The following is a 12,768-nucleotide window of genomic DNA, read 5'->3' on the forward strand; positions in this document are numbered from 1 at the left end:
TTTAGTGTACTTTGAGATTAGGATGATTTAGGGAAGCTATGGTTTTGGTGGTCTAGAGCAGTGATTACCAGTTTTTCACTAACAAATTATCATTTTTATGCCTTTCCTCTTTTGCAACATTCTGGGAACCAAGCCACACTATTATAGTAAAATGTGTTTTCCTATTTTTTAAAATTAATAAAAAAAAATTGTCCCAATGGTGAGTGAGCCAGCATCATCATGGTGAGGTAATATATTCTCAACCAACTGCAGAAAGACTTTGGGCAGCTAGAAAACTGATGTATAATGTCTTTTAGACTTTTTGGATTATTGAATATAACCTTTTGACTCTTGGTACTATTTTCTTGGACCCCTGAGGGATTTAGGAATAGTTTTAATAGCCACTGAATTTTGGAAAGAGAAATACGGTACTTTTTTAAATACATGATGTCCTCTCTGTATCATTTAGCTTTATTAATTTAAGTCATCTATATTACTAGGTATGTTCTAAAATTTATTTCTCAGTGATTTTTAAAATTTTCAAAATATCAATGTATTTGTATATTTATTTGAACTGAAAAAATGGAGTCATACTTTTTTTTTTTTTTAACCAAGTTTGATTTGTCTAATTGATTTAACAGGGAGGGCTGCCTTTGCCAATTTAGTTATGTAGGGGATATTTTCTGTAAATTGAATATTCAAGGTAATCTACAGCTTCCAAGTTTTAACAAAATTTACTTAAATTAGAAGATAAAGCTATTTTGTCTAATATTGGCAAAATGTACTTTTCACTTTTAAAAATAAATTTTGGTATTTATGGGATATTTATAAGCTTATAAGTGACAACATAGCAGATATTTTAATCTAATTTTAATAATTTATCAACTTATAATATTTATGCTGTCTTGGTAGCACCAAAAAAAGTAGCATCAAATTAACATCTAAAAGTTTATAGATGTCAAACCTGAGTATGATAAACTTAACTATGTTCTTTGGCACTATGTGCTAAAGCATTTAGAGGCGAAGCATATTGATGTTTTGCAGTTTACAGGAAGATAGTTCAGATAAAAAGGAGTGGGAGGAGAAAAAGGAAACTAGAGGTAAGGCCGAGAGTTGCAAAATGTTAACATTTGGTGAATTTAGGTGAAGGGTATTGTTCATTGTAATATTCTTTCAACTGTTCTGAAGGTTTGAAGATTTGTTAGGAAAAAATAGTCACGGGGAAGAAAAAATTAATTTTAAGAGGTATTTGTCAGTATTATAAGAAATGACTTATCAGGATAAAAATACGCTACATTAGGATAGAATTATGTGGGGGAAGTAGAATAAAGGGTTGATTTGTGCATGAAATTTTGTAAATGTATGATGATGGCTATGAAATTGCTGAGGTATTTAGATTGCATTGGTGTGTTTAAAAGTTATGGAACTATTCTATTTTAAAATGTTAACTCCATGTCAAAAATGACATCTTTTGCAATTCTTCAGACTTCTTATAAAAAATTTGAGATGCCAAATTGGAAGTCTACAAGTAGATAATGTGATTTTTAAAAATTCTTTTTGATAATCAGGCAAACAGGATTGAAAACTTCAGTTCTGGCTAGCATTCTTTCAGCTTTTTGGGTTCTAGGAATATGGTGCTAAGAGTTCACTGAGATATACTACACCCTGTCAGATCATTCTGGCATGGACAGATGGCGGTGACTATTTTAGCTAAGACATTGTATAGCTTATGAAGCACAACCATAATAACCTTCCCCCAAACCTGTACTGTTTCCACAGACATAAAAACTTTATGTTCAGCTGCTGAGAGCAATTATAATGCGTTGTTACATTGTTTTTAAACCACAGAGTTATGACTTTGTAGTTTCCCTTTTCTATAAGTGTGGATGATTTCTTTAAAAACTACTAGTTAATGGTGTTATTAATATAATTTTTACTAGCTGTGACAACTAGAAGTTTATAAATGAACTTTTTTTTTTTTAACATTCTAAATATCTTGTAAAAAACGTACTGGAAGGACTTCACTTGTGGTATTTACTTTGACTTGAGGTCATTCATGTAGAGATTTGGAATGTGTGCCTTGAATATTCAGTTGTGCTGGAAATCTAAATGTCAGTGTGTTACTGTGTAAACCATAGCTTGTAGTACTTATTGATTGATTTCAGTGTTATCCTAAAAGATTATGATCTTCTACATTTTGGACTGGAAGAGCGAGGCATAGAATGTACATGTACACGTTGTGAAAAACTATGGGGCTGAAAGCCATGTGTACTTTTTTTGGGTCAGAGACATTGGGAGAATATCATCCCTTTGAATCGATCAAGCCATCTGGTTGATGGAAAATTCAGCATTGTTTTTATAACCTTTTCAAACATTTCCTTCGTTTTAATAGTTGAAATGGGAGACTGTGGAGGCTTAATTGAAGGAAATACAGATTTAAAAGTCACCAGTGATATTTTCAAAAGTGTCCATAATTTAACCATGAAAATAAAAATATTAACATTACCACTTCATTCTCAGACCCTCTTTAAGTTTTGTCTCAGTGAAGTTCTTTATAGCAGAATATCCAGTTCAGAATCACACATGACATTTAATTAACATCTTTCTTTAATCTCCTTCAGTTTGGAACAGTTCTTCAGCTTTTTGACTTTGAAGATTATAGGCCAATTATTTTGTAGAATGAACCTGAATTTGGGTTGTCTGGTATTTTTTCATGATTAGATTCAGGTTGTATATCTTAGGCAGGAATTTTACAAAACTGATTCTGTGTGTCTCTTACTACATTCTATCAGATGGTATATGATTGCATTTTGCTCCAATGCTGTTGATGTTCGCTGATCATCTGATTAAGGTAACATCTGCCAGGCTTTCTGTATTAGTTTCCTATTGCGTCTGTAACAAATTTCTACAACCTTAATGACTTATTGCAACACAAATTTATTCTCTTACAGTTCAGGAGGCTGGAAGTCCCCAAATCGCTTTCACTGTGCTAGTCATGGGGTTGGTAGAACTGGTTCTTCCTGGAGGCTCTTGAGTTGAGTCTGTTTTCTTGCCTTTTCTAGCTTCTAGAGACAGCCTGTGTTAATTGGCTTATGACTCCTCCTTCCATCGTCAGAGGACATCACTCCAACATCTGCTCCCATTGTCGTATCACCTTTGTCTTTAACTCTCCTGCCTCCTCCTTATAAGGACCCCTGTGATTATATTGTGCCCATCCAGTTAATGTAGGATACATCTCCCCATGTCATCTTAATTTAGTTGGCTTTGTAAAGTCTTTTTTGCTATGTAAGATAATGTATTCACCAATTCAAGGTATTAGGATGTGGACGTTTTGGGTGACAGTTGTTCAGCCTACTCTATTTTCCCACTGTAAAGTTATTCCTTTCCCTTTTATAGCATTTTGTGGAAAGACACTTGGACCTCTTGTTCCTATTTGTGGAGAATGGTATTTAGAAACTAGATCTGGATGTTAATATGCTCACTGCTCTTGATCGTACCACTGCTCCTAGGCTCCCTTAATAGTGTTAGGGAATATATATTTATAGAATACATCTGTATTTCTGTATTGAAAGATATTTGTTCATACTGATATCTTTAGTTCCTATTCAGTACCCCATGATTTGTTCTTATTTTCAATTTTTTCATATGTGTAACTGCCTTCTCTGACGGTGAAAAACTTGACTCCAGTTATCTTTTATGTGTTAATTTATTTGATCAGTCCCCCTGTGTAATACCAGTCTCCTTTGCTGTTGCCACCCCTTCCCATTTATGGATCCTGCTTCACACCTGCTTCTGATACCTCCTACCACATACCTCTCCTGTGTGGATGTTTTCCTCAAAGCATGGTGGTAACAGGGTATTTGGACTTCTTGCATGGTGGCTTTGGAGCCTTCTGTTATATGCAAAGTTCTTTTACTTTGTGGAACTAGTATTGTGGAAAAATTTCCATTTAGTATTAGCCAGCTGGATTCAGTGTAGGTGATCTCAGTTTTGTTGGCAACAACCAGAGCATTATAGTCAGGAGCCAGTGGACCACATGTCTTCTTCTCCCATCAGGCCTGATCAGGGTGTTGACCTTGGCCTTGACAATGTCATAGAGGTTCTTCATAATCTGTTTGATCTGGTGCTTGTTGGCCTTGCCATCCATAGGGACCACAACAATTATTGTTGTCTTCTGTCATCTTCATGGCTGACTCATTGCTCAGGGGGAACTTGATGGCATAGTGGTCAAGCTTCTTGCTCTTCCAAGGAAAATATTTGGGCTGCCTTTGGAGTGTCTTGGGCTACCAGGAGGTGGGTGACACACAGATTTCTTTCTTTTTTCTTGCTTTTTTTTTTTTTTTTTGGTGGCTGTGGTTGTCTTTCAGCATTGCCTTCTTGGCCTTCCAAGCCTTTATTTTGGCTTCAATTTGGGAGGGGGAGGGTTTTTTCCTTTGCTTTTCTGTATGCCATCTTCATGAAAAGGTACATTTTTATATTAAAACTTAATTTTTTTTAAACTTGGGAAAGTTATTCGAGTGACGATAGTGAGTTTAGTAAAACAATACATGATATTTTGGCTTTGGTTTAATGTCTCTTTAATTGAATTGAAGATTTTTCCTCGCTACTAAAATAATGCCGTTTCTTTAACTCCTATATGAACCTAATTTAACTTCTTATGGGTTTGGGTGACTTCTTTTTTTTTTTTTTTTTAAAGATTTTATTTATTTATTTGTCAGAGAGAGAGAGAGCGAGAGCGAGCACAGGCAGACAGAATGGAAGGCAGAGTAAGAGGGAGAAGCAGGCTCCCTGCGGAGCAAGGAGCCCGATGTGGGACTCGATCCCAGGACGCTGGGATCATGACCTGAGCCGAAGGCAGCTGCTTAACCAACTGAGCCACCCAGGCGTCCCGGTTTGGGTGACTTCTAATTTAACATAATTATTCTCATAATTGAACAATACTATTTCTCTTTGGTTTCCTTAATAAGCTGCATGTTTCAACTATTTTATACTTTTTGTGCCTTCTGTAGTAAAAGGGAAAGCAAGGGAGCATTTCTCAGAAATTGCTGATTATGTGACTAAATATTTTGGGTTCAATTCAGTTTTTGCATTTTTTAACTAGAAATTATTTAAGTCACGCATGAAAATGGTTGCCTGGTAGTTGAACATTTTCCAGATTGATCATTTGTTCCGAGTGGCAGAAAAATTAACCAATATTGTCAGTTTTTCTTAAAGATTATTTGAGTAGGTAGTATTTTATACTTCAGTAAAATTTTAGCATGGTAATAAATGTTAGTATGGTATTAATTGGTTTTGCCTTCTGTGTGACAAATGCTTTAACTTACCATTTTTTTTTTTTTTTTTTTGACAGAGCAAATTCGATTAAAGAATATCAGAAAAGTGTATGGAAGATGTATGTGGTATCGTTTACGGTTATTAAAGCCTCAGCCAAATATTATTCCTACAGTAAAGTAAGTAATTGGTTTCAATAAAAAAAAGTACATAGTGCTTATTTTTTGCTGGGTAACAAATAAAATATGGGTATAGTGATGAATAAAACATATGTTTAAAGAAATTGTAGCATTAGGTGGGGGTAAGATGTGAATTTGGGAGCTTTCTAAACAGAGTGATTTAGAAGTTTAAAGGAGAGAGAATGTACTGACTTGGGAAGGAAGGGAGAAGGGGAAGTCAAACCTTGAAGGAAGACCTGTGCATCTTGTCAGGATTTGGATTTTGCCTTAAAGACTATGGGGGAATCTTTAAAAGATTATCAAAAGCAGGGAGGTGACATAATCAAGTTTGCATTTTTTGTAGTGATATTTAAAGTTTATTGAGCACATACTGTATGCTAGATGCTGTGCTGGGGCTTTGTGTGTTATCTCATAATTTTATTATTAACTTCAGAGTAGATGTTTTTGCTGTTTTGTCAGATGAAGAAATTAAAAGGAAGATGAGGTAACTTGATCAGGGTCCTGGAGCTAGAAGTGGTAGAGCAGCACCTTTTATTTTGGCAGGCCAGTTTGATTAAACAGGCCAGTAGCATGTTTAATTAGAGCAGGCCTGTTTGACTTTATAAGGCTATGGGGTATGCTGGTTTAGAGCCTAGGCTTTGGGTTTTCACTCTGAGACATCAATTTTGCAGTAACAGGTGAATCTGATAGGTGAAAGAGGTACCATTTTTGGAGGATTATATCTTATGAATTACTTATATCTGTCCATCCAGTAGATAGGGGAATTAGGGGAAGAACTAGCAGAGGAAATTAGTAAAAGTAGAATCATTTATTTTTTAATCTGGGCTTGAATGATGATAGTTTCAACTTATCTGTGTAACTTCAAGGGGTTTAAATGGTTTTTCTTTGTAAGGTTTTACTTTGCTTAGTTTAGTTCCTCTGCAGACGGAGGGAAATTTTAGCTTTGGTGTTAAGAGTTCTTCATTGGTGTGAAACTAAAAGGCAAAATTAGTTTTTAGAAGAGTATTTTATGTTCACTGTTTATTCTTTGCTTTTGCTTCTCATTTTAAATTATAGTTTCAGGAGGTAGCAAGGCAAATATTTTTGGCCTCCCAATCTCTTCCTTTTTAGGTTTTGATCAATACTTTGTGGGTATCTGAACCCCAGTTTTCAAGGAAAAAACCCAACTCTGAAGTTCTGTTCAGTGATTAGTAAATTGCTTTACTTAAATGGAAGCACAGATTAAGGGATGTTTGTAAGTGAGGAAGAATTAAACAGATAACTGGGTAACAATTTAGATAAGGTCGGAAACATCAAAACCTTTGTGCTACTTAACCTTAAAGCATTGTTTCACTATTAAGCAGTCATGGTGTAATGCTCTAATTTCTGGAAGTTGACTTTTAAAGAAAAAGCGCAAGACTTCACAAAGTTGATCAGTGACGCTTTATGTAGGGGAAAATGCTTATCTTTTCACAGGACCTAAATATGTTTTTAAAAAATTGGGTGTAGATCATGATGAAATCCATTCTGTTTCCACATTTGCTTTAGCTTTCAGGAAATTAAAGTGTGATTTTATTGGTGGTTAGTTTTCATCAGCCTGGGGGCTTCTGGTACGAGCTTCTCTAATCCTCTCTTCCTTCCTTCTTCTCAGAGAGCCAGGTACAACATGTGGAGCATCTCTCATGGGGTATAGTTCATCCTAGGTGTTTTGATTTCCTCTCCCTTCTACCCTTGTTTGCTTTTAAGTCTTGTTTTAGTGATTTTCAGTTTTACTTTTATCTTTGTTTTCTGAGCTTTCTTAGTCTTTGGGGCACTGGCAAAACAAAATGTGGAATTATTAACTTCTAGATATTCACATGTTCTGTAGCATATCGAAGGTATGGCAGACTTTCGGGTTTGAGTTAAAAATTACCATGTATATTATTTTCATTATTCATTCAATAAGTAGTCATTGTGTGCCTATTATACCAGGAACTGATATATTGTTATTAACAAATAGATGTGGTTCAGCAACCTAACAGTTGTGGGAGAAACCAGCAAGTGAACAAGTAATGATAATAGAGTTTAGTAAGGGCTCTGGCAGGGGGGCCGGGGGTGCCATGACAGAGCAGAGGAAGGGCTTTCTGTCTTGGGACAGGAGGCTTCTCTGAGTGAGGTTTGGGTAAGACATACTGAGAACAGCTAACAGGAATCGATTGTTTACTATCTGTGAGGTACCTTCTAGGTGCTTTACATACCTAGTCTCTGTTAATTCTTAAACCCATCCTAAAAATTAGAAACTGAGTTGTAAAGCAACTTCAGAAGATCTCTAAGTTAAGTGATAAAGCTGGGATTTGACCTCAGGTAGATTTGTTCCAGAGCCTATGTTCTTAATTACCTCTCCCTAGATAGCTAAGTAAAAGCGGGAGTGTTCTAGGTAGAGATTCTTTTCCCTTTGGGGATATAGGTAGTATGGGAAGCAGTTTGCAGTATTAGGTACTTAATAAGGATTAGAACGTTATTTTGGCCAGATGGAAAGAAATTTGTATCTGAATGCCAACTTTGTTTTGCAAACTTTGTTTAAGCAGTTAGTCAAAATCTCAGTAAGTTAGTCAAAATCTCAGTAATTTAGTCAAAAATTCAGTAAGATACTGTCCACGTGCTCAAGGAGCTTGCAGTGAGTTGGAGGAGAAAAGTCATGGTTTTTGCTTCTTTGTGAGTAACTCTGGTTTCCCCATTGATCACTTTGACAAGGGTAAGGATTGCTTTGAGGTGAGTCTTGAAGGATGAATAGTTTGGGTAAGCAGAAATGGGGAATGGGAATTCTAGGTGGAAAGATTGAAGAGTAAAAGCATGTTAGTAGGAAAAGCTTAGGGAACTTTGGGAGTGGGTTTTTCGGTTTTTGTTTTTTTAATTTGGGTGATAAAGGTCAGTAGGTGGATTGGAACTTGATCCTGAAGGCTCATTCCAAATAAACATATTTAAACTAGGTTTTGACCAAATGAGCTTAAACGCATGTAACATTTTCTTTCTTTGAAAAAAAGGTCTCTCGGGGCGCCTGGGTGGCTCAGTGGGTTAAAGCCTCTGCCTTCGGTTCAGGTCATGATCCCAGGGCCCTGGGATCTAGCCCCGCATCGGGCTTTCTGCTCAGCAGGGAGCCTGCTTCCTCTTCTCTCTCTCTGTCTCTCTGCATACTTGTGATCTCTGTTTGTCAAATAAATAAATAAATAAAATCTTAAAAAAAAAAAAAGAAAAAGAAAAAAGAAAAAAAGGTCTCTCCAATTTTGTTTGATTAGGCTCATAGGATTCATTTTATGTGTTTGTTTAACAATTCGTCCTTAGCATAACAAATTGTGATATAAAGAGTATAAAAAAATAAAAATTACTCAATTTCATCACTGAAATATAGCCACTATTAAGATAAAAATAGCATATTATACATATATCTTTGAAAGCTGATTTTCTTGTTTTAATTTAATAAGGTAGATAGTCTTCCACAGCAGATATTGTTTTTATTGGTTAGGAGGTATTTCACTTTATTAATATACCATTAATTTATTTGTTTACTACTCTATTGATGGGCATCTCTGGTGTGTTTTCTGTTATTATTTCTGTGTATTCAGTGTATTATTTCTGTTCTATATCTGTAATCAGCTTTTTATACTTTATATGCTTAATTCTAGTTTATTTCCTTCTAAATTCTTGAAATAGTTAAAAGTGTTTGCATACTTCTTTAGGGTTTTGATACCTTATTGCCAGATAGTCCTTCAGAGTGTAAAGGGTATAAGTGTTCCTTTTTTTCAGCCTCTCCAACATTAATAATGTCAGTCTTTTAAATATTTTTACTAAACAGCACATATTGGAGAGAAGGAGTTAGGTTTTTTTTTTTTCCAACTTCTGTATTCCTTTATATCCCTTTTTATCCTACTATTTACATCTTTTTATATCTGTATTGGCTAATTATTTGGCTGTGTCTTGGTTTATTAGTCTCCTATAAATGGTTTATTTAATTGGTTCCATATAAATGGATATTTAATTTGTTTCTTGAGTTTTACTGTTATAAACAAGGCTATTCATTCTTCATTGCACAATTGACCCATTATTTTTTGTAGTTTATCTTACTTAAAGTCTAATTATTAGGTTAAGAACAGCTCTTGTGTTTTTTTTTATTACATAAATGGTTTACTGAATACTTAGTATATTTTTATCTAATATGAGACCAATAAGTTAATAAATTGAATTAAGTTCTATACATAAAATTCTGCAAATAGTAATGAAGGAATATTACATGCAAGATTCTAGATGCAGACTGCTAGATTCTAGAGAATTCAGAGTAAAAAGTCAGAGGTTGTGACAGGAATTTACAACTCAGAGATTATGGAACTGAATCAATATCATACAATGTAAGACACTTTAGATTGTTTTATAGCCTTGTTTGGTCATAATGTCTTTATAGACTCTTAAGGAAAACCATACACGTATATTTATTTATACTTTACCTATCTTTTTCCCAAACAGGAAAATAGTTCTGCTTGCAGGCTGGGCATTGTTCTTATTCCTTGCATACAAAGTTTCCAAAACAGACCGAGAATATCAAGAATATAATCCTTATGAAGTATTAAATTTGGATCCTGTAAGTAGTATACAATGCACAGTAGTTTATTGATCCTGTGGAAATACTGTAAGCCCATATCCTAAAAGGAATTGGGTTATGCCTAAAGAAATCAGACTTTGGATATGTAATCCATTGTTACTCTAATGTATGTATGTTTTTTAAGCTACAGATGTTAATTTCCATCCTATAAGGCTTGGTTTGAAATTGCTAAATAAAGAATATTGAAAAATGAGATGAGAAGTTAGGATATTTTTAAAAGACTTTTGTAAGATTGGTTTAATGCAAAATTAAAACCAGGAGGTTCATTTATGTTACTTGGAGGGTAAAAATCTCATGATCCTGTGTTAGTTGACATTAAAGCAGTGTGTTAAGTCTTTAGGTCTTACAAAGAACTGGTTTCATTGTTAGTGGAAATTGAGGTTAACCTTGGCTATACTCCCTAGGTAATCTCTTGATTGAACTTGATTGAGATGGGTCCCAATAGAAAATTAGTCTTTTATCAGTGGAAAGTTAGGACTGAAATGAATGCTGGAGACCATCTAGCCTTTTTTTCCAGTGGAGAAAATGAGGCCTGGAAAATTTGTGTCTTGTCTGGAGTCAAACTGAATCTAGTGCTCATTCCATTTTTTCCCCAAACCACTTTCTTTACTTCTAGTATTTGCTCAGTAGATGGCTTTATCCAGGTATTCATGTAATACTAATACAAAACACGTCTTCTAGTTTTCTGTTTTGGAAAAGTTGAATTTGCATCATATCTTCTGATTTTTCTTTTTGTGATGATTATGGTCATCAAGAGAGTTTTTTTAAGATTAAAAGATTTGGAGGGGCAATTTAATGCCATAAAAATCAATATGAAAATTTTTAATAGAAATTGAGTCTAATTAGGAAACAGTTAAGGTAAACTTCTTGAGTGTTTAATATTAAAATATTGGTAAACAAATGAAACCAGATATTCTTCTGATTATTTCTTAGAAAAGAAGTTAACCTTTGATTTGAGAATTTCTTGACAGACTTAATTTACTATGATCATTTAAATGTTACTATCCTTTTATTTTATTTTAATATGACATTGTGTGGTTTCATTCTTAAATCATTGGTGCCTAGTATACCACACAACATCAAGTGGGTGCTCAATAAAATAAACATTAGACAAAATAAGTATATTTTTATTTAAAAAATACATGGTATGAAACTTATGGGACAGCATATATATAGGAAGAAAACATTTTCTCTTTCTGAAAATGTTGAGTAATTTATGTTTAAAGTTCAAAATGGGATGAATTACGTTTTTACAGCATTGTGCTTATTTTTACTGAAACAAAGCTTTCTTTTTAGGGGGCAACAGTAGCAGAGATTAAGAAACAGTATCGTTTGCTGTCACTTAAATATCATCCAGATAAAGGAGGTGATGAAGTTATGTTCATGAGGATAGCAAAAGCTTATGCAGCGTAAGTATCATAGGACCCATTACACATTTTTAGGAGTGGTAAAGATGGTTTTTTATTTGAATAAAATAGTTATCATATGCTTTTAAATACTGACCTTATATGTTGAGTCTGTTATTTATGGAACTGCCTGACAACCCTAAACTGCTAATTTAACTAAACTTGAATTCTAAGTATCTTAGAGTAGTGCTTTTGCCCTGTGAAGTTGGTTAAATTAAGTATATGCTTAGAAAATTAATTAACATTATTACCTAAGTATTAGGTACAATGAGAGTACCTAAGTAGTACATGATAATGTTAATTAATTTTCTAAGCATTCTGATTAGAAGAGGATATATTTATACCTTGTTTTCATTTCTAGCCTTCTTTTAGACAAGCTCTATTTCTCTTATTTTGGAAAAGTAGCTTGTCTCATTAAGTTATCTGAAGATTAGTTTAATTTCTGGGAAACAGGGTAGAGTATATAAAATTAGAGGTAGTTTTTCCTTGAGTGTTAATATGACAAGAGATAAATGTTAGCTGGATTCTTCAAGACTTATAGGCATGTCCTCATTCAGCTCTTATGTTAAATTAAAGAGTAAAATACAGACAAGATGTCGTCTATTTTTAGAGGACTCAGTGATGTATAATTTTGTGCTGATTTTAAAAATAAAAGTAAATAATAGGAAGGGCGCCTGGGTGGCTCAGTAGGTTAAGCATCTGCCTTTGACTCAGATCATGATTGCATGGTCCTGGGATCAAGAGGGAGCCTGCTTCACCCTCTTCCTTTGCCTGTCACTTCCCCTGCTTCTGTACGGTCTCTGTCTCTATGTCACATCAATAAATAAAATCTTAAAAGAAAAAAGAAGTAAATAGGATACTCAGATGTGATAGCAAGTGCAAATGGTATATGACTTATAGAAGTTTGGAAAATGCTCATTTTGTGCTTAATGAAAGTGTATTGACTGTGTCTCCTTTCCTTTCTTTTGTGAGTTGCTTGTTTTATATATATATATATATATATATATACATATATATATATATGATTCTGTGATAAAGCAGTGTTTTCAGGAACTTCCTAAAGCATGTGCTACATTTTGTTTTCTGCATAGCAGATGTTCTCCAGATTGTGTCTTTCAGTTGGTGTCTCCCCGTTTTTTCATTGTGTCTTCTCCAAGCATTTACTTTCATTGCACAAGTGTTTCAGTGCTTTAGTCGCTGTCTTCAGGTAATTTGAGAAAAACTGAAGATAGCTAAGATTGTTTTATTGGTAGTTTTAATTTTAGTGCCTTTGATTTTTTTCCCCCCTCTCAGTTTTCAGGTATTGTAACGTTCTTAAGTT

The 12,768-nt window shown here is 34.2% G+C and overlaps 1 protein-coding gene across 1 annotated transcript in view; it reads left to right on the forward strand.

Moving 5' to 3' along the window:
- The window catches only part of SEC63 (SEC63 homolog, protein translocation regulator), a 71,742-nt gene that overhangs the window by 12,139 nt on the left and 46,835 nt on the right, over positions 1-12,768 (forward strand). The window contains exons 2-4 of the mRNA XM_082732070.1: positions 5,330-5,429; positions 9,906-10,020; positions 11,338-11,450. Of these exons, the coding sequence (XP_082588196.1) occupies positions 5,330-5,429; positions 9,906-10,020; positions 11,338-11,450 (328 nt within the window). The remainder of the gene's footprint in view (positions 1-5,329; positions 5,430-9,905; positions 10,021-11,337; positions 11,451-12,768) is intronic.

This window comes from Mustela nivalis, assembly GCF_964662115.1.
Source record: "Mustela nivalis genome assembly, chromosome: 5".
NCBI classification, from domain to species: domain Eukaryota; kingdom Metazoa; phylum Chordata; class Mammalia; order Carnivora; family Mustelidae; genus Mustela; species Mustela nivalis.